The sequence below is a fragment of the Salvelinus fontinalis genome, chromosome 10 (assembly GCF_029448725.1).
Source record: "Salvelinus fontinalis isolate EN_2023a chromosome 10, ASM2944872v1, whole genome shotgun sequence".
Taxonomy (NCBI): Eukaryota; Metazoa; Chordata; class Actinopteri; order Salmoniformes; family Salmonidae; genus Salvelinus; species Salvelinus fontinalis.
This window is the reverse complement of record NC_074674.1, coordinates 22,693,225-22,712,952: the sequence shown is the minus strand read 5'-3', so window position 1 is coordinate 22,712,952 and position 19,728 is coordinate 22,693,225. Positions and strand designations below refer to the sequence as shown.

The following is a 19,728-nucleotide window of genomic DNA, read 5'->3' as shown; positions in this document are numbered from 1 at the left end:
ATGTAACTGAGTCAGGTTTGTAGGCCTCCTTTCTCGCACATCTTTTTCAGTTCTGCCCACACATTTTCTATAGGATTGAGGTCAGGGATTTGACAATACCTTGACTTTGTTGTCCTTAAGCCATTTTGCCACAACTTTGGAAGTATGCTTGGGGTCATTGTCCATTTGGAAAACCCATTTGCGACCAAGCTTTAACTTCCTGACTGATGTCTTGAGATGTTGCTTCAATATATCCACATCATTCTCCTACCTCATGATGCCATCTATTTTGTGAAGTGCACCATTCCCTCCTGCAGCAAAGCACCCCCACAACATGATGCTGCCACCCCCGTGCTTCACGGTTGGGATGGTGTTCTTCGGCTTGTAAGCATCCACTTTTTTCCTCCAAACATAACGATGGTCATTATGGCCAAACAGTTATATTTTTGTTTCATCAGACCGGGGGACATTTCTCCAAAAAGTACGATCTTTGTCCCCATGTGCAGTTGCAATCCGTAGTCTGGCTTTTTTATGGCGGTTTTGGAGAAATGGCTTCTTCCTTGCTGAGCGGCCTTTCAGGTTATAGGACTCATTTTACTGTGGATATAGATACTTTTGTACCTGTTTCCTCCAGCATCTTCACAAGGTCCTTTGCTGTTGTTTTGAGATTGATTTGCACGTTTTGCTTGTACAGATGAGCGTGGTACCTTCAGGGGCTTGGGAATTGCTCCCAATGATGAACCAGAGTTGTGGAGGTCTACAGTTTTTATTTTTTGAGGTCTTGGCTGATTTCTTTACATTTTCCCATGATGTCAAGCAAAGAGGCACTGAGGTTGAATCTAGGCCTTGAAATACATCCACAGGTACATCTCAAATTGACTCAAATGATGTCAATTAGCCTATCAGAAGCTTCTAAAGCAATGACATAATTTTCTGGAATTTTCCAAGCTGGAAAATAGGGATAGGGGATAGGGGGCAGCATTTTCACTTTGGATGAATCGCGTGCCCATAGTGAACTGCCTCCTACTCTGTCCCAGATGCTATTATTACTATTGGATAGAAAACACTCTGATGTTTCTAAAACTGTTTGAATTATGTCTGTGAGTATAACAGAACTCATATGGCAGGCAAACTTCCAAACAGGAAGTGGAAATTCTGGGGCTGGTTGATGTTAAACTCATCGTCTATTCACATCCCAGTAAGATATGGATCTGTTCGCACTTCCTATGCCTTCCACTAGATGTCAACAGTCAGTAGAACGTGGAATGAAGCCTCTAGTGTGATGTGGGGCCAGATGGCAGCTATTTGAGTCAGTGGTCTGGCAGAATGCTAGTTCCTGGTCACGCACTCTAGTCATGATATGGCCATGTGTTCCATTACTCTGTAGACAAAAACGAATGCTCCGGTTGGAACGTTATTGGATATATATATATATGATAACAACATCCTGAAGATTGATTTTCTACTTAATTTGACCAGTTTATTCGACTTGTAATATAACTTTTTGAAGTTTTCGTCCGAGTTCGCCCGGACCGGCGCCAGCGTTTGGACATGTGAACTAAACGTGCTAGCAAAAGTAGCTAATTGGACACTAGTAATGGACATTATCGAACAAAACAACGATTTATTGTGGAACTAGGATTCCTGGCACTGCATTCTGATGAAAGATCATCAAAGGTAAGGGAATATTTATGATGTAATTTCGTATTTCTGTTGACTCCAACATGGCGGAGAAATGTTGTGTATTTCTGAGCGCCGTCTCAGATTATTGCGTGGTATGCTTTTTCCTAAAGTAAAAAAAAAAAATCTGACACAGCGGTTGCGTTAACAAGTGTATCTTTAATTATATGTAAAACATGTATCTTTCATCAAAGTTTATGATGAGTATTTCTGTTATTTGACGTGGCTCTCTGTAATTACTCCTGATATTTTGGAGGCATTTCTGAACATGGCACCAATGTAAACCGAGATTTGTGGATATAGATATACACATTATCGAACAAAACATAAATGTATTGTGTAACATGATGTCCTATGAGTGTCATCTGATTATCAAAGGTTAGTGATTCATTTTATCTCTATTTCTGCTTTTGTGACCATCTTTGGCTGGGAAAAACGGCTGTGTTTTTTGGATTTGGTGGTGATCTAACAAATATATGTTGTGTTTTCGCTGTAAAATATTTTAAAAATCGGACGTGTGTCATGCACATAGTAGATGTCCTAACCGACTTGCCAAAACTATAGTTTGTTAATAAGAAATTGTGGAGTTGTTCTAAAACAAGTTTTAATGACTCAAACCTAAGTGTATGTAAACTTCCAACTTCAACCGCATGTAACATCTAGCACTCTGAATCAGGGGATTCAATCCCTGGTCCTATCACACTTAGAGTACTGTCCGGTTATATGTTCATCTGCAGCAAAGAAAGATTTTTAAACGCTCCAAATGGCTCAACAGGGCTGCCAGATTATCTCTTCAATTGCTCTAACCGAATGAATATTATTCAAATGCATCAATCTTTCATTGCTTCACGTTAAAAACAAATTACTATCTAGTCTTCTGATTTTATTTAGGAATGTTATATTAAATGTTTAAAAAATATATATATTTTTCAGTCTAATTAGCACATACTAGCAACACGCATAACCACCAAACCAGACAGGCAAATCCAGGTCAGCTAAAACAAGCCAAGGACAAACGCCTTAAATCTACAGTCTTATACAGAGCTATAGCTGAATGGAACTTTTTACCAATCCATATTTCTCAGGCAAAAAGTACATCCACCTTCAAGAAAAAATAAAAAAAACATCTAATGTGGTAGACCATATGACTGGACAGGAAATAGAAAGTATCAACTGAATGTTAAATGTGTTTCCTATCAGGTATTTTAATTATCTTTATTGTCTACTTGTTGAATGTTTGAAGTCCTGATTGTGGTTGTTTGTAATGTCTTGTTGTTTGGTGTTGGACCCCAGGAAGATTAGCTAACGCCATAACGCTAGCTAATGTGGATCCTAATAAAAGTTTAAAAAATTGCCTTGTCACAACACAACTGATTGGCTCAAATGCATGAAGAAGGGAAGACATTTCACAAATGAACTTTTAACAAGGCACACCTGTTAATTGAAATGCATTCCAGGTGACTAACTTATGAAGTGTGTTGAGAGAATGCCAAGAGTGTGCAAAGCTGTCATCAAGACAAAGGGTAGATACTTTGAAGAATCTCAAATATAAATATATTTTGATTCGTTCAACACTTTTTTGGCTTACTACATGATGCCATATGTGTTATTTCATGGTTTTGATGTCTTCACTATTATTCTGCAATGTATAAAATAGTAAAAAAAAAAAAAAAACTTGAATGAGTACTTGTGTCCAAACTTTTGACTGATACTGTATATATATTTGCTACTGCTCGATAACAAAAAATACTTAAGCTATTGGGTGACAATCGACCAGTCGACTAATTGGGGTCAGCCCTTATTGATTGATTCACCGGCGTAATGAATGAGATACCAACATGTTTTGCAATTGCATACATTTTTGGGGATGTATGTTCCCATTAAACTGTTTTCACCACCTAACATAAGGAAACACAATGTTAAGTAGTTACACTGAATTTCTCTATACAAAAAACTCTGACAGCAAGATCCAGGATTCATACAGGGTTCACATTTAATGTCTAATTTAACTGATTAATGCTTAATATATGATATAACGACAACTTACACTGCCATAACTGCAATGCCAGAAATGTTATGTTTTATGTAACATGATTTTGGATAGATCTGTCAAGACACCAACCATGAGAAAGTGTTAAACAGGTTGTAAATCAACTTGTGATTTTTGAATATAGTTACGTTCCCCTCTTACAGTGCATTTGGAAATTATTCAGACCCCTTTTCCCACATTTCGTTACGTTAGTTTTATTCTAAAATTGATTTTTAAAAATCCTCATAAATCTACACACAATACCTCATAATGACAAAGCCAGTTTAGTAAAATAAAAAGCAGATACCTTAGTAAAATTAAAAGCAGATACCTTATTTAAATAAGTATTAAGACCCTTTTCTATGAAACTCAAATTTGAGCTCCGGTGCATCCTGTTTCCTTTGATCATCCTTGATGTTTCTACAACTTGATTGTAGTCCACCTGTGGTAAATTCAATTGATTGGACATGATTTGGAAAGGAACACAGCTGTCTATATAAGGTCCCACAGTTGACAGTGCATGTCAGAGCAAAAACCAAGCCATGAGGTCGAAGGAATTGTCCGTCGAACTCGGAGACAGGATTGTGTCGAGGCACAGATTTGGGGAACGATACCAAAACATTTCTGCTGCATTGAAGTTCCCCAAGAACACAGTGGCTTCCATCGTTCATAAATAGGAGTTTGGAACCACCAAGACCCTTCCTAGAGCTGGCCGCCCGGACAATCTGGGGAGAAGGCCGTTGACCAGGGAGGTGACCAAGAACCCGGTGACAGAGTTCCTCTTTGGAGATGGGAGAACCTTCCAGAAGGACAACCATCTCTGCAGCGCTCCACTAATTAGGCCTTTTATGTTAGTGGCCAGACGGAACCTACTCTTCAGTAAAAGGCACATGACAGCTCGCTTGGAGTTTGCTAAAAGGTACCTAAAGGACTCTGACTATGAGAAACCAGATTCTCTGGTCTGATGAAACCAAGATTGAACTCTTTGACCTGAATGCCAAGTGTTATGTCTGGAGGGAACCTGGCACCATCCCTACGGTGAAGCATGGTGGTGGCAGCATCATGCTGTGAGGATGTTTTTCAGCGGCAGGGACTGGGAGTCTAGTCAGGATCGAGGGAAAGATGAACGCACATTGTACAGATAGATCCTTGATGGAAACCTGCTCAGGACCTCAGACTGGGGTGAAGGTTCACCTTCCAACAGGACATCGACCCTAAGCACACAGCCAAGACAACACAGGAGTGGCTTCGGGACAAGTCTCTAAAATGTCCTTGAGTGGCCCAGTCAGATCCCGGACTTTTTTTACAAGGATGATGCAACACATATTACATTGTTTGTGTACACAAGGATTTGATCATGCACAGAGTTGTTTACAGTGCAGCTACTGTACTCACGTCGTACTCTCACTGGGCGGCTATTTGTGATGTTAGTCAATCTCTACCATCGTTGTGTCGTGGGATTGTATGCTTGCATGATAATTCAGCACCTTAACAGGTACTGTATGGTCTACTGTTTTCTGCTCGCACAATTGATCTCTAATCAGGCTTGAGTGATACAGAACCAAGTTTAAAAAAAATCACCAACGTCTGCCTTCAGCCCCACCACCGTTCACCTAACCCCTGTGGCTTCCAAACGACCAGGTTCTTCAATATGAATTGGCCATAACCCACCAGTGTGGTTCTTGATCCACAATTTGGGAGCCATTGACCTAAAATAACCACCATCTTTCCTCCTCTCCTGCAGTTGGATAACATCCTGTACCCACCGTCCATGCCCTTCCGGAAGTCCACTAACCCGGAGGTCATCCACGGCTTGGGCCTCGCCCTCAAATTCAAGAGACCGCTCTGTGAGGACGGCAAGAACCTCCGTAGGGGGAGCCTAGGGAGCGCTCTCAAAGGTAATAACCACAGGGCCTGGCCCTGCAGGTGCACATACAGTGTACACACAAACACAATAATATATATATATGCATGCACGCACACTAGTGTTCCACAGTATACCAAAACCTCTGTACTTTTCGATACGAGAACATGAACGGTTTGGTACAATCATTTTTCTTACTTCCAGTACTAATGTTAAATGTGTCTCAGGTTGTCTACTGATTGAGAGTGGCGCAGCGGTCTAAGGCACAGCATCTCAGTGCTAGAGGCGTCACTACAGACCCTGCTTGTATCACAACCGGCCGTGATCGGGAGTCCCATAGGACGGCGCACAATTGGGCCAGCGTCGTCCGGGTTAGGGGAGGGTTTGGCCGGGGTAGGCGGACATTGTAGAATAAGAATTTGTTCTTAATTGACTTGCCTAGTTAAATAAAGGTTAAATAAATAGTTATTTAATCTCTTATAGTTTGAGAGCGTCGTGCCTGCTCCACTTATTCCTAGCTCTAGCCTGTCCTGAGGAACCACTGCACTCACTGGGAGTCAGGGCTGCATCGCCACTCATGCTGCACAGAAGTTAACACACTTGAATAATGCAACATGAAATGTTGAAAGTGTTAATTATTGTTCACAAAACAATGTCCATTACAGGCAAGAACACTTTACAATGCAAGGAGATACCGGTCGCTTCCAGCTTTGTAGGCTAACTTTCCTTGCTAGCTTACAGCTGAAGCTAACATCAATTCACTACCCTAGTACCTTGTTTGTGATCATATGCAAACCTTAATGCAAAATGTTGCTGATTTCAAAGCTGTTTGTCACCAAAAACGTAATTCATTCACTTCGTCTCCCAGCCTCCGGTCTCTCTCAATCATTTTCATATTTGCTTTAGCGTCGAACTGGCTGTTAGTGAATGATGGATCTTAGAGACAGTGCACACTTGTATAAAAGAAAAGATTGCTTCTTCTATGCAAATGTTGATCAGTATGATAAAATGAGTCCCAAATGGTAGGGAAACAGATTGCTTTTCATCTGTTGCCCCATGAAATAGCTCAATTACTCAATGTATGCACACACTCCTATTGAATATGCATTCACCTGTATTGTGAATAGGCCTAGGCTACATCTTGATTTACCCAGTTTAATAATGTGGTGAGGGGTGACCTGGAGCTGTGCTCCGGCCGGGGCACTAATTAGGGATTTCCTTTCCTGGCTGGTGTGTGATGAGTGCTGATGAGGAAGCCATCTCCGGATCATCGTTTTCCTTCCTGTCTCTGTGTGTCATCCTGTTTTACCGTCCGACCCTCCAGGCCTTACAGCAAGGCACCGGATGCCACGGGGAGGAGACGTGTTGTAGAACACCGGGGTCATGTTCAGGAGGGCACACTGTAGCATAAAAGGGGAAACAAAAATCTTTGTTCTCATTGGACAAGTTCAGGTTGTGCCTCTGCGTTTCAAAAAGTTGTGAATCGACTTTTCCCTACTAAACAGGATGCAAGTAGAAAAGCAGAGGATGTTGACTTTTACTGAGGTGTGCCCTATTTCTAAGTGACGAGGTAGATAACTGTTGCAGAGGGAAAAGGCATCGATGGAGAAGGGAAAATATTTCCACCTGAAATAATTGGTGACCATAAGACACACACACACACACACACACACACACACACACACACACACACACACACACACACACACACACACACACACGTAACAGTATAACTTTACGTCGTCCCCTCGCCCCGACACGGGCGCGAACCAGGGAACCTCTGCACACATCAACAACGGTTGCCCACGAAGCAAGTGACGTAACTGATTGAAATGCTACTAGCGCGTACCCGCTAACTAGCTAGCCATTGCACATCCGTTACACACACACACACACACAGTGATGTTCCCTAGGTTTAATAACAGAGAAATTACCCCCCCCCCCCTAACCCTACCTGAAGTTAAGTGCTTTTGTGCTGGGAGGTCACCATACATGGAGTTGGGTGAGAATCCTCTTCAACATCACATTTCCGTCACCCTCTTTGAAATGCATGAGGAAAGGCCCATTCGAAAGGCAGGACGTTTTGGTAATGCAAGGCTCATGCATGTGTAATGTCCCTGTGCATTATACATGTGTAATAGCATCTTTCCATGATTCAGGCAGGCAGGCTCTCATACATGTGAGAAGAAATCGGGAGATATGGGAGATGTGGATATTTCCAGAGATTGGAAAGGCTAAATGGTTGGTTAATGTGTAAAGGATGATGCCTGAAGTATAGGACAACCACGTCACGTGTGCACACACAAACGCATGCACGCAGACATACAATAGGCATACAGAACATTTTACATCTCACCATGGTATTACTTTGTTGGTCTTGACTTGTGTTGACTAGCTTCTCCATGATGTGTTGGTACTTGTTTTTGACGTTTCATTTGAACTCGTCTGTTGCTCTCATTTTCCATCGCCACTTCACGCGCCCAATTAGTTTAGAGTTGTCCTGACAGTGCTGTTGAGTGCAGAATTTCAGCAGTGCCAGCTTCGCAGACAGAACCGAACATTTGCTTCCTCAGCCACATATTGCAAATCCCACATCAGACAAAGGGGCTTCTGTAAGTTGTTGAATTCTAACTTGTCAAAGCATGTGCATCATGTTTGCCAGGCATATCAAATGTGATCAGACTCATCGTCTCACCCGTCTTATTTTGCATCCTACTCAAAGGGACAATCAGACTTTATAGCTAGTTAGCGGTCTGAGTTTTGCGCGATTTGTCAGTGTTCATGTTGGGCTAAGTCTTCCTAGTGCTGTAGACTAGAGCAGATCAGGTGAGGTGTTTACCAAGAAAATCTTAATGCAGTGAGTGTGAAAGAAGACTATGCTCTCTATCGCTGTCTGTCTGGGTCTAATGGTCAGAACTATACGTTGGTCGACATGGAACTTTGTTGAGCATGTTTTGATTTGTCTTTTGCAGCCACCCATATAGGCTACATTTTGCAGACGTTCATGTGCATTTTGCAGCTATTCATGTACATTTTGCAGCCACCCATATACAGTGTCTTCAGAAAGTATTCATACCCCTTGACTTATTCCACATTTTGTTGTTGCAGCCTGAATTCAAAATGTATTTGTATTCTCACCCATCTACACACACAACTCCATAATGACAAAGTGAAAACATGTTTACACATTTAATTTAAGTATTCAAATCCCTGAGTCAATACATGTTAGAATCACCTTTTGGCAGCAATTACAGCTGTGAGTCTTTCTGGGTAAGTCTTTAAGAGCTTTGCACACCTGGATTGTACAATATTTGCCCATTATTCTTCAAGTTCTGTCAAATTAGTTGATCATTAGTAGACAACCATTTTCAAGTCTTGCCATACATTTCAAGCAGATTTAAGTCAAAACTGTAACTCGGCCACTCTACAACATTCACCATCTTCTTGGTAAGCAACTCCAAGTGTAGATTTGGCCTTGTGTTTTAGGTTAATGTCCTGCTGAAAGGTGAATTAATCTCTCAGTGTCTAGTGGAAAGCAGACTGAACCAGGTTTACCTCTAGGATTTGGCCTGTGCGTTTCTTTTTTCATCCTGAAAAACTCACCAGTCCTTAACGATTACAAGCATACCCATAACATGACGCAGCCACCACTATGCTTGAAAATATGGAGAGTAGTACTCAGTAACGTGTTGCTTTAGAGTTGCCCCAAACAACATAACACTGTGTGTTCAGGACAAAAAGTGAATTGCTTTGCCACATGTTTTGCAGCATTACTTTAGTGTCTTGTTGCAAATAGGGTGCATGTTTTTGGAATATTTTTATTCTGTAAAGGCTTCCTTCTTTTCACACTCAATTCCGTTAGTATTGTGGAGTAACTACAATGTTGTTGATCCATCTTCAGTGTTCTCTATCACAGCCTTTAAACTCTAACTGTTTTAAAGTCACCATTGCCCTCATGGTGAAATCCCTGAGTGGTCTCCTTCCTCTCCGGCAACTCTGTTAGAAAGTACGCCTATATCTTTGTAGTGACTGGGTGTATTGATACACCATCCAAAGTGTAAATACAAAAAATATAAATGCAACATGCAACAATTTTATTGATTTTACTGAGTTATAGTTCATAAAAGGAAATCAGTCAATTTAAATATATTCATTAGGCCCTCATCTATGGATTTCACATGACTGGGAATACAGCTATGCATCTGTTGGTCACAAATCTTTAAAAAAAAAAAGTAGGGGCATGGATCAGAAAACCAGTCAGTATCTTGTGTGACCTCATGCAGTGCAGCACATCTCCGTCACATATAGTTGATCAGGCTGTTGATTGTGACCTGTGGAATGTTGTCCCACTCTTCAATGGCTGTGCAAAGTTGCTGGATGTTGGCGGGAACTGGAAGTCACCTCCAACATCATTTTAAAGAATTTGGCAGTACGTTCAACCGGCCCCATAACTGCAGACCACGTGTATGGCGTCATGTGGGCGAGCTGTTTGCTGATGTCAACGTTGAGTGCCCCATGGTGGCGGTGGGATTATGGTATGGGCAGGCATAAGCTACGGACAACAAACACAATTTGCATTTTATCAATGGCAATTTGAATGCACAGCAATTCCGTGATGAGATCATGAGGCCCGTTGTCGTGCCATTCATCGTACACGTCTAGTGAGTATGCAGGCCATGGAAGAACTGGGACATTTTCAGCTTCCTGGAATTGTGTACAGGTCCTTGTGACATGGTGCTTTGCATTATCATGCTGAAACATGAGGTGGATGAATGGCACGACAATGGGCCTCAGGATCTCATCCCGGTGTCTCTCTGTGCATTCAAATTGCCATCGATAAAAGGCAATTGTGTTCATTGTATGTATTTTATGCCTGTCCATACTATAACTCAAGTGCCACCATGGGGCACTCTGTTCACAACGTGTTGTGACAAAACTGCACATCTTAGAGTGGCCTTTTATTGTCCCCAGCATAAGGTGCGCCTGTGTAATCATCATGCTGATTAGCTTCTTGATATGCCACACCTGTCAGGTGGATGGATTATCTTGGCAAAAGAGAAATGCTCACTAATAGGGATGTAAACAGATTTGAACTCAAAATTTGAGAGAAATACATTTTTATGTGTGTATGGAACATTTCTGGGATCAGCTCATGAAACATGGGACCAACACTTTACATGTTGCGTTTTATATTTTGGTTCAGTGTAATAACTTCACCATGCTCAAAGGGATATTCGAAAAAATATATATATATATATTTTTTTACCCATCTACCAATAGGTGCCCTTCCTTGTGAGGCATTGGAAAACCTCCCTGGTCTTTGTGGTAGAATCTGTGTTAGAAATGCACTGCTCGGCTGAGGGACCTTACAATTATCTGTATGTGTGGTGTACAGAGATGAGGTAGTCATATTAAAAAAAACACATTAAACACTATTATTGCAACCAGAGTGAGTCCATGCAACTTATGTGACTTATGCAAAAAAAATATCCTGAACTTGTTTAGGCTTGCCATAACAAAGGGGTTGTAAATACCTATCGACTCAAAACATTTCAGCTTTTCATTTGTAATTCATTTGTAAAACTTTAGAAAAACATAATTCCACATTATGGGGTATTGTGTGCAAGCCAGTGACGACAAATCTCAATTTAATCCATTTTAAATTCAGGCTGAAACACAACAAAATGTGGAAAAAGTCAAGGGTTGTGAATACTTTCTGAAGGCACTGTACATTACAAATCACAAGGTCTCATCAAACTCCAGTCCCTTGAAGGCAACACATGCTGACCTTATTTCATTTTTTAAAATTGAATATCTGAAACATACAATACACTTGCAGTGAAGCCGCTCAACAACTACATCATACCAGTCATCCAACAGACTCCCGTTCAGCGAGACATGCTGACATTCTTGTCCCCCTGGCATTTGATTAATCAGCTGTTATTGCTTTACCAGAGTCCACACACCATAGTACCAAGGTCTCAATCAGTCTCTGATCAAAAGGAAAGATCAAGGACCAAAACCAGCTGACACGGCAGCCCCTCAGGACCAGACTTTTGCTACTAAACACATTAGGTCATATCGAGGTGAGAGGAATGTCTCTCTTCCTCCGCTCCTCCTTTTCACTCATCGTCTCCGCCAAGGCAGTTAATTCTCTCATATTGACTGCTGACTTGCCGTGCTTCCTTCAACAGGAAATGGAAATATATACACACACATGAAAGTCTAGAGGGGATAAGAGGGATGATGAGAAGAGGGTGACACGATTTTAGGGAGAATTATATATATTTTAAATTACTGCTAGGAGCCTCAATGCCACAATGTGACACGATAATCCAGACTGCACGCACACACACAACATTATTTGGGCTCTATAGAGTACCACATTGAGTCATAATACCCATGGGCAACATTTCTTTAAATTGACATTTCTGTGAACTGTCTTGTGCAAGTTTGCACAAGACAATTTAAAACTGTTTGCAAAGGTGTCAGCTAGCGATGACGTGCAGCAGCTTGCAGGGATTTGTAGTCTTGCATGATGTCTACTTTGATGCCAATTAGCATTTTCGAAAGTAAATATAGCCGACTATATTGATAAGTCACCTTGTCCGAGAGAGATTTACATGGTTATTAAAACGTAACACCAGTGTAATCCTACACGAAACACAGCCCTTATTTTATGTTTCTAAAATTCCCTATGGCAAAAATGAATGGTGGAAAAACTATTGGAACCATTTCCCTGTTTGACCTCTGTTTTATGGATATTATGACACCTCCACGTTGGGGCTCTAAATTGCATAGCCGATTTCATAACTGAAAAAAATGTGGTTGATTGTAATCGTAGCACCTGTGGACCTACTGCCATCTAGAGACTGTTGGAGCAAATTCATGCTTAATCCGAAAATGTGGTCGGTGGCGCCGGAGGTACGCAGAGGCCTAATTGAGCTCCGTACCGCATCACCGTGCTCCTTTCAAATGTTGTAACAATGCAGAGGACTCCCTATAGCTCAGCACTTAAATGATTGGTTGACGGTAGGTGGGGGCGGGAGGTCCTGTATAAACACAAACTGACTTCCTTGGCAACTTCCTTCACAACAGCTCTGTGCTGCTTGGCGACGCGCAGGAAGTATGAATGCCCTGACTTCTGCGGAGGCCATATCACCGTAAATGCTGCATGCACCCAATGCAGAGGTCAGAATGACCATGCAGCGAACTTTTACTGGGATACAACTCTTGGGGAAATATTTGCCCTGAAAAATATGTATTTGTTCAGAGCTTGTTAATCTTAAGATTCAACGTAGGAAACGTCTCATCAACATGCCCTGTACTGTAGCGTCTCTGGTCTTATAAGTGTATTAACTTTCACTGCTGCCTCTTATACCCCGTGTGAGCCCATGCCATCTTAGGGGCTTCAGCTCTGTTTCTCTAAGCAGAGGAGGAGGACAGGATTAGTTCAATTCTGTGAAGCACTCGATGCCATTTGTTATGGTATGAATTTGCATTGATATTCATTCATCTGTGCAAATGGTGTGAGTAGGCAATAGGTATCCTCATGGCGTGAATGTATCCCTGGTCTTTTTAACACCCAAAATAAAATCAGTCAATTAATCAGTCAATATTTAAAATAAAGATAAAGCACAATAGCAACAGCGTTCTTTTTCTCTTTGTACTTTTCTCATAATATACATATATTACTGAAACTACAGACAGGCGTACAGGAGCAGGTAAACTACTGTTTGTCTTGTACAGGAAATGATCTGCTCTCTATAATGTAACTACCATTGTGTCTTGTCCTATAGGAAAGTACCTGCTGCCCTATGTGTCCCCCCACCAAGCATGGCAGACCCCCTCGGAGAACTCCAACCTGGTGCGGATGCGCTCCACCACCTTGGGGAAGTCAGCCCCCTCTCTCACCTCTAGTCTGGTGAGAAGTACATCCTGTTAATGACCTCCCATGATTCCACTGCCACATTATTTGTACCCTCCTGCTTTGATGTTGAGACCAGGATATTGTTAATCAGATATTTGATTGGCGTATTAATCAGACATTTCTATTTATTGCCATATTTTAAGCCATATTTTTTGCATAGCAAGACATTTTTCATGACAGTACAGTGAATACACAGCAAAGAAACGCCAACCATTAAAAATGGTAAACAAAATGTATTTTACCTTTTATCTCAATGTAGAATTGATTAATATTTCGTCAGAGCCGTAATGTTCTGGTCCTTGATTATAAACAAACAATACGCAATCTATGATGATTTCAGGAAAATAGAAAAATAAGATGATTCTCTGATGGAGATCTGTCTGAGATCTTGATTGGAGCAGAGATAGTCTAATCCCTCAGTCTGAAATGATGTCAGTCACCAGTGACTAGTCTCACTTTGACCTTGAGCATCAAAGAGCCTTTAAGTCAGACATCACCCATCTCTCCTGTATCCTTTCAGATAACAAAAGCGATAGCAAGCCCAGATTTCCTTTTAATGGGGAAATGATATCGTCCCATCCCATTTCAAACGAGTGAAACGTAATTGAAAGTTGAAGCTAAGCCAATTATGTCCATCTATGAGATCTCATTCCAGTTCAGAGGTTTTATATTTTTCTATTTATTTACCTGGACAAATGAAAAGGTGTGTACTGTCTCTACCTTACTTTCCAATCAAAGTGCATAAACAAGGGAGAAAACCAGACATTTGGAATACAGTTTTCAGTCGTTATTTTTTATAGTTTTTATTTTATTTTACAAATCCCAAATCATGTAATCAGATTTGCTGTCATCTGGACGTGGAGATTCAGAGAAGGCTTGATTGAGCAAATCCTATCTAATATGTGTGGATGTTTCTGTTAGCGAAAACAATTTACAGTACAGCATTACAGACAGCGGAGACAATATTAAACGTGCTGAATATTTCTCTACACTGGAGGGAGCCACTGTGCTGTTTTGAGTTTGATCCACATTGTCTTACGGTGGGGTGGACACATTAGTATTTGTGAATCAGAATCAATGGGCTTCTTCAATGTACAATGTATTGTGGGGAAAAAAACAAATATAGTATTCTCAATGTATATGAATTGAAAGAGTATTCATAGAGTATTTGAGATTTTCACACTTCCCTATATTTGTATTTATATTCATGATCATACTCACAGGATACCTCATCTTTAGGAATTACCTTTCTTCCCACTGCTGTTTTATGTCAACATATGATGAGATAATGTATTTGACACAGGGACATACTAAAAACCTTTGCACATGCCTTACCTTGCCCCAGACACAATCTCCAATCAATGACAAAAATGATGATATTGAGTAAAAGTTCAACAGGACTTTACCCAAAGACATGGAATCCATAAGATCAGAGTGAGGTCTTCATTTCAGATCGGAATGTTTGGCCCTCATTAATATAGTTTCCCAATCCTGGTTACTGGGGCCCCAACGGCTTAATCATCAGTCGATCAGGTGTGTTGGTTCTAGAGGTCGACCGATTTAATCGGAATGGCTGATTAATTAGGGACGATTTCAAGTTTTCATAATAATTGGAAATATCTTTTTTTGGACACCGATTTGGCCGATTTATTATAATTTTTTTTTTTACACCTTTATTTAACTAGGCAAGTCAGTTAAGAACACATTCTTATTTTCAATGAAGGCCTAGGAATGGTGGGTTAACTGCCTTGTTCAGGGGCAGAACGACAGATTTTTACCTTGTCAGCTCGGGGGATTCAATCTTGCAACCTTACAGTTAACTAGTCCAACGCTCTAACCACCTGATTACATTGCACTCCACGAGGAGCCTGCCTGTTACGCAAATGCAGAAGAAGCCAAGGTAAGTTGCTAGCTAGCATTAAACTTATCTTATAAAAAACAATCAATCAATCATAATCACTAGTTAACTACACATGGTTGATGATATTACTAGTTTATCTAGCGTGTCCTGTGTTGCATATAATCGATGCGGTGCGTATCATTGCTCCAATGTGTACCTAACCATAAACATCAATGCCTTTCTTAAAATCAATACACAGAAGTATATAATTTTAAACCTGCATATTTAACTAAAAGAAATCCAGGTTAGCAGGCAATATTAACCAGGTGAAATTGTGTCACTTCTCTTGCGTTCATTGCCCGCAGTCAGTGTATATGCAACAGTATGGGCCGCCTAATTTGCCAGAATTTTACGTAATTATGACATAACATTGAAGGTTGTGCAATGTAACTGGAATATTTAGACTTATGGATGCCACCCGTTAGATAAAATACGGAACGGTTCCGTATTTCACTGAAATAATAAACGTCTTGTTTTCGAGATGATAGTTTCCAGATTTTTTGGGGCCCTCCAATAATCGGTATCGGTATGGACGTTGAAAAATCATAATCGGTCGATCTCTAGTTGGTTCCCATAGTGTTTTGTCCCCATACAGTCAGATCCCCATATTATCAGATCCCCAGAAAGACTAAACCCTATATTATCAGGGGCTCCCGAGTGGCGCAGTGGTCTAAGGCACTGCATCTCAGTACCAGAAGCATCAGTACAGACCCTGGTTCGATTCCAGGCTGTATCATAACCGGACGGAATTGGGATTCCCATAGGGCGGCACACAATTTGCTTTATCCGGGTTAGGGTTTGGCCGGGGTAGGCCGTCATTGTAAATAAGAATTTGTTCTTAACTGACTTGCCTAGTTAAATAAAGGTTAAATAAAAAAAATATATAAAGTCTAGTCTCCAGAAAGTCTGAACCCTGTATTATCAGGTCCCCATAGTGTCACGTCCCCATAACGTCTGGTCTTCAGAAAGTTCCCATAAGGTCAGGCCCTCATCCCCTAAGGTGAGTGTGAAGAGGTGGGTGGAGAGCCTCTTTGGAGTCTGCCACATCTTATTAGATTCTCCTCAGACCCTGTAAACAGGAGCCTAGACCCCATATAGCGAGGGCTGATTGAAATTAATTATTGCAGAGGCCAGGGTCAATGCAGCACAAACAGTCATTACACTGGGCCGAGAGAGGCACAGCATTTTCATCTATTGTCTCTCATGGGTTGCACATTTTCTGTGTGTTTGTGCAGGCATGTGAGAGTATATGTGTTTGTATGCGCAAGTTTACGTGGGCATCTTTATATGTTTGTGTGAGTGTTTGTGTGTGTTGTCTGATTTGTGTGTAGCTTGGTATCAGTCCAGGGCACGACAGATGGTAACGTTGATCCTTTTTCGGTCTGTTGGAAATGCCTCCATGTCTACCTAGCCTCCCTGAAGAAATTCAATGCTGCTCGCCACCGTTTACGCACAGTCGGGCGTGGACATACGTCGACTCGCTGACGCATGACCACATCCTAATAGCATATTTTGGAGCGGATAGTGGTGTATCTGAACATTTTCAGGGGAACACCATTTCTAGAGTTGTGGTACATATTTGACCTTGGGAAAACAGTCTACAGTATATTGAGAGAGACAAACATAACAGTTGCTAGGCTCTGTATACGCTACTGTTGGTTTGTTGCTAGGGACGGTTTCTTTGGTTTTGTTTCTTTGGTTGGTCTTTGTTTGTCAGGGACCATGCACAACTTGCTGCACCAGAGGTGGATTTCTTGGGGGGGGCAGATTATTGTGGATCATTGCTACAGAATTCCAGATCACAAAATTGGAAAAGTAAGAAATGTTATTAACCAGGTTATTTTTGAGATATAAAATATGTGCTCAAGGATTTACCTGGATCAGTACGAGGTAGATTAGAATGTGCGTTCCCAGATGGAAGGCATCTTGAGTTTTGGGGACTTGAATGACATCTAGGGCTTCACCCAAACTCACCCATATGGTACGAAAGTAACTGATACAGATCGTTCTGCACTGACTGAACACACAAGGTAATTCCTCTCAATTCATTTGGAGGAGTTTATGCCAACGTCCCTCCAGAATGAACCTAAATCATGCGTGTCCCTGTGACAGCAGGAGGTATCTGTTAGCTATCACAATCGCTGACACAATGTGACCCGCTTGCTAAAGTTGAGATGGCTTTGTTCCATCAAATTAAAATGTCACTGCAGCATCGGACTGTCTAGCCCCAGGGACTATTTTGTTGCACAATTTTTATATATGAAAACACAACATCCTTCTCATAATTCTATTCCATTCTATTGGCAGATCCTGTTAGGGCTGCCCATCTCTGAGCCGTATATGATGTATCTAATGTCTATCTTTATAAAGTGCTTTGGCCCATGGATCTCGTGCTGAAATATGAATATTCAGAGGAGAATATAAATGATCAGAATCATTAGAACACACACAAATACTTCTGGAAAGGGTCATTGGAGTTTGAAGTGCTAAGTTCTGATTTGAGAAGTTCAGCAAGGTGTCTGGCAGCATTTTGGTGTGAGAGACAATGTAATGTGAGCAGATTGAGAGACGTCAAAAGCATAACTTATTCGTGTTTCAGGAGGAGGTTGACTTGGTCTGTTTTGATTCAGTTTGGGAGATTATTGGAATGTGTGATAATGATGATGATTTGTGCTGAATAATTAACATTTTCCCTACTCTCACTATTGTTATTGTACAGCAATGACGTTAGAAGGCAATTCCTCCAGCTATCCTCTACTTTTTGTATTCAAACATCTGTTTCCCAGTGGATTCTGGTTGTTATTCATTACAAGGCAGATTTCCTACCAAGAGCTGGATTTTGCATCAATTCTGTAAAATATTCCAGAGCTTACTGCGAAATATGGCAATTAACGCAATCATTTGTATGCATTCTATCCACAGTACTTCCTTGTTATTCACTAGTTGAATAATCAGTGGTGCGTGGTATTGGCTTTCAATAGGTTATATTCCTTCTCGATTGTTGTCTGGGGACGTCAGACTCAAAGGCTTTTGATTTTGACCAATCCCATCGGAACTTTTTACATCAGATCTTTTGCAGAGCTGATCTAATTGGTCAAAAGACCAATCAGTGAAAATAATATCAGAATTGGGCTGCCTGTTTAAACGCAGCCTGTCGTCATGTTCTTAAAGCCACACTAGAATTTTGGCCCCTACTCTCAAAGTCTGGCCCATCCTCATCACCTTCCACCCCCCCAGTGCCAGCGCAACGACTTATCTCCCTCTATCAACCATGCCATGCTCCCTGCCTTGCAGGTCGGCTGTTATTGCTTTCTCTCTTTTCTCCTCCTTCACGCTTTTCTGTCATGCCCCCCGGGTGTGCGGGTCTCTTTCCCTTTTCGCATGGCACATCTCTTTTGACTATGATTAGGTTTGACAGGAAATCAATACGTTTGTCCTGGCCTGATTGTAAGATTGTCATAATCCTGATGTTGTGGCTTTGTGGCCTCGAATTCCCCTTCTTTATTGTAGTCACTGATGTCCTTTGGAGATAGCGTTTCTCTCGTTTCAGCTGCATTGGGTCTGCAGAGGTGATGTCAGTGCTGATGTTAGACAGATTGGACGGCAGGAGAGTCCAAGGTGTGCTTTGTTTGTGTACATGCTTTCCATTATACTGGTTCCCACTTCTGACACCAACTGTACTCACTTTTAGCCAGACAGCGAGGAATAATGCCAATGTGAAGGAACACAGTACTAGCGTGTTTTTTATAGTTCCTCTGCAGTAAAAGTAAGCACTATGAACCATGTTCATATTCACGTCGAGTGCAGCTACCTGTGTGTTTTTGAATGATTGTATACATATATCCTTCCATGTCCTTTTAGTCCTATTCTCAAGATCACCTTCCAAGGTCGTATCAAGCCAATGATCTCACATATCCAGTAATCTTAGATGCATTACTATCATGTGACATGTTACTGTGTGCGCACACATGCACAGAGGCGCGGTGTAAATGAAAAACTGTCAGTCTTGATGAAGTGGCTGCAGTTGAGATCAGATTCCTGTCAAACTGCTGGGTATGATATTTCTCTGTTTAGGGATTCTAATATAATATTAAGCCACAATGTGACATTGTGTCCCTTTGTGAAAGAATATGAAATGAAAAGACGGGCATCACAGTCTGTAGGTGACTCCTGGAGGATTCCCTGGCGGACTCAAACTGACAGTCTGTTTCATATGTGAATGCATTTATCAAAGAACATAACATGGGCCTCCTGGTTTCAACTTCTGACACCAACCGATGTACTTTTAGCCAGAAAGCGTAATACAGAACAAGAAGTTGTTGTCTGATTTATTTCAACCTTGAGGT

At 41.2% G+C, this 19,728-nt stretch overlaps 1 protein-coding gene across 3 annotated transcripts in view; it reads left to right on the top strand.

Moving 5' to 3' along the window:
* The window catches only part of LOC129863834 (microtubule-associated serine/threonine-protein kinase 3-like), a 176,616-nt gene that overhangs the window by 27,492 nt on the left and 129,396 nt on the right, over positions 1 to 19,728 (top strand). For 2 of the 3 annotated variants that reach the window (XM_055936138.1, XM_055936137.1), the window contains exons 2-3: positions 5,433 to 5,586; positions 13,352 to 13,476. In XM_055936138.1, the coding sequence (XP_055792113.1) occupies positions 5,433 to 5,586; positions 13,352 to 13,476 (279 nt within the window). The remainder of the gene's footprint in view (positions 1 to 5,432; positions 5,587 to 13,351; positions 13,477 to 19,728) is intronic. The other variant, XM_055936141.1, reaches the window with a different exon arrangement.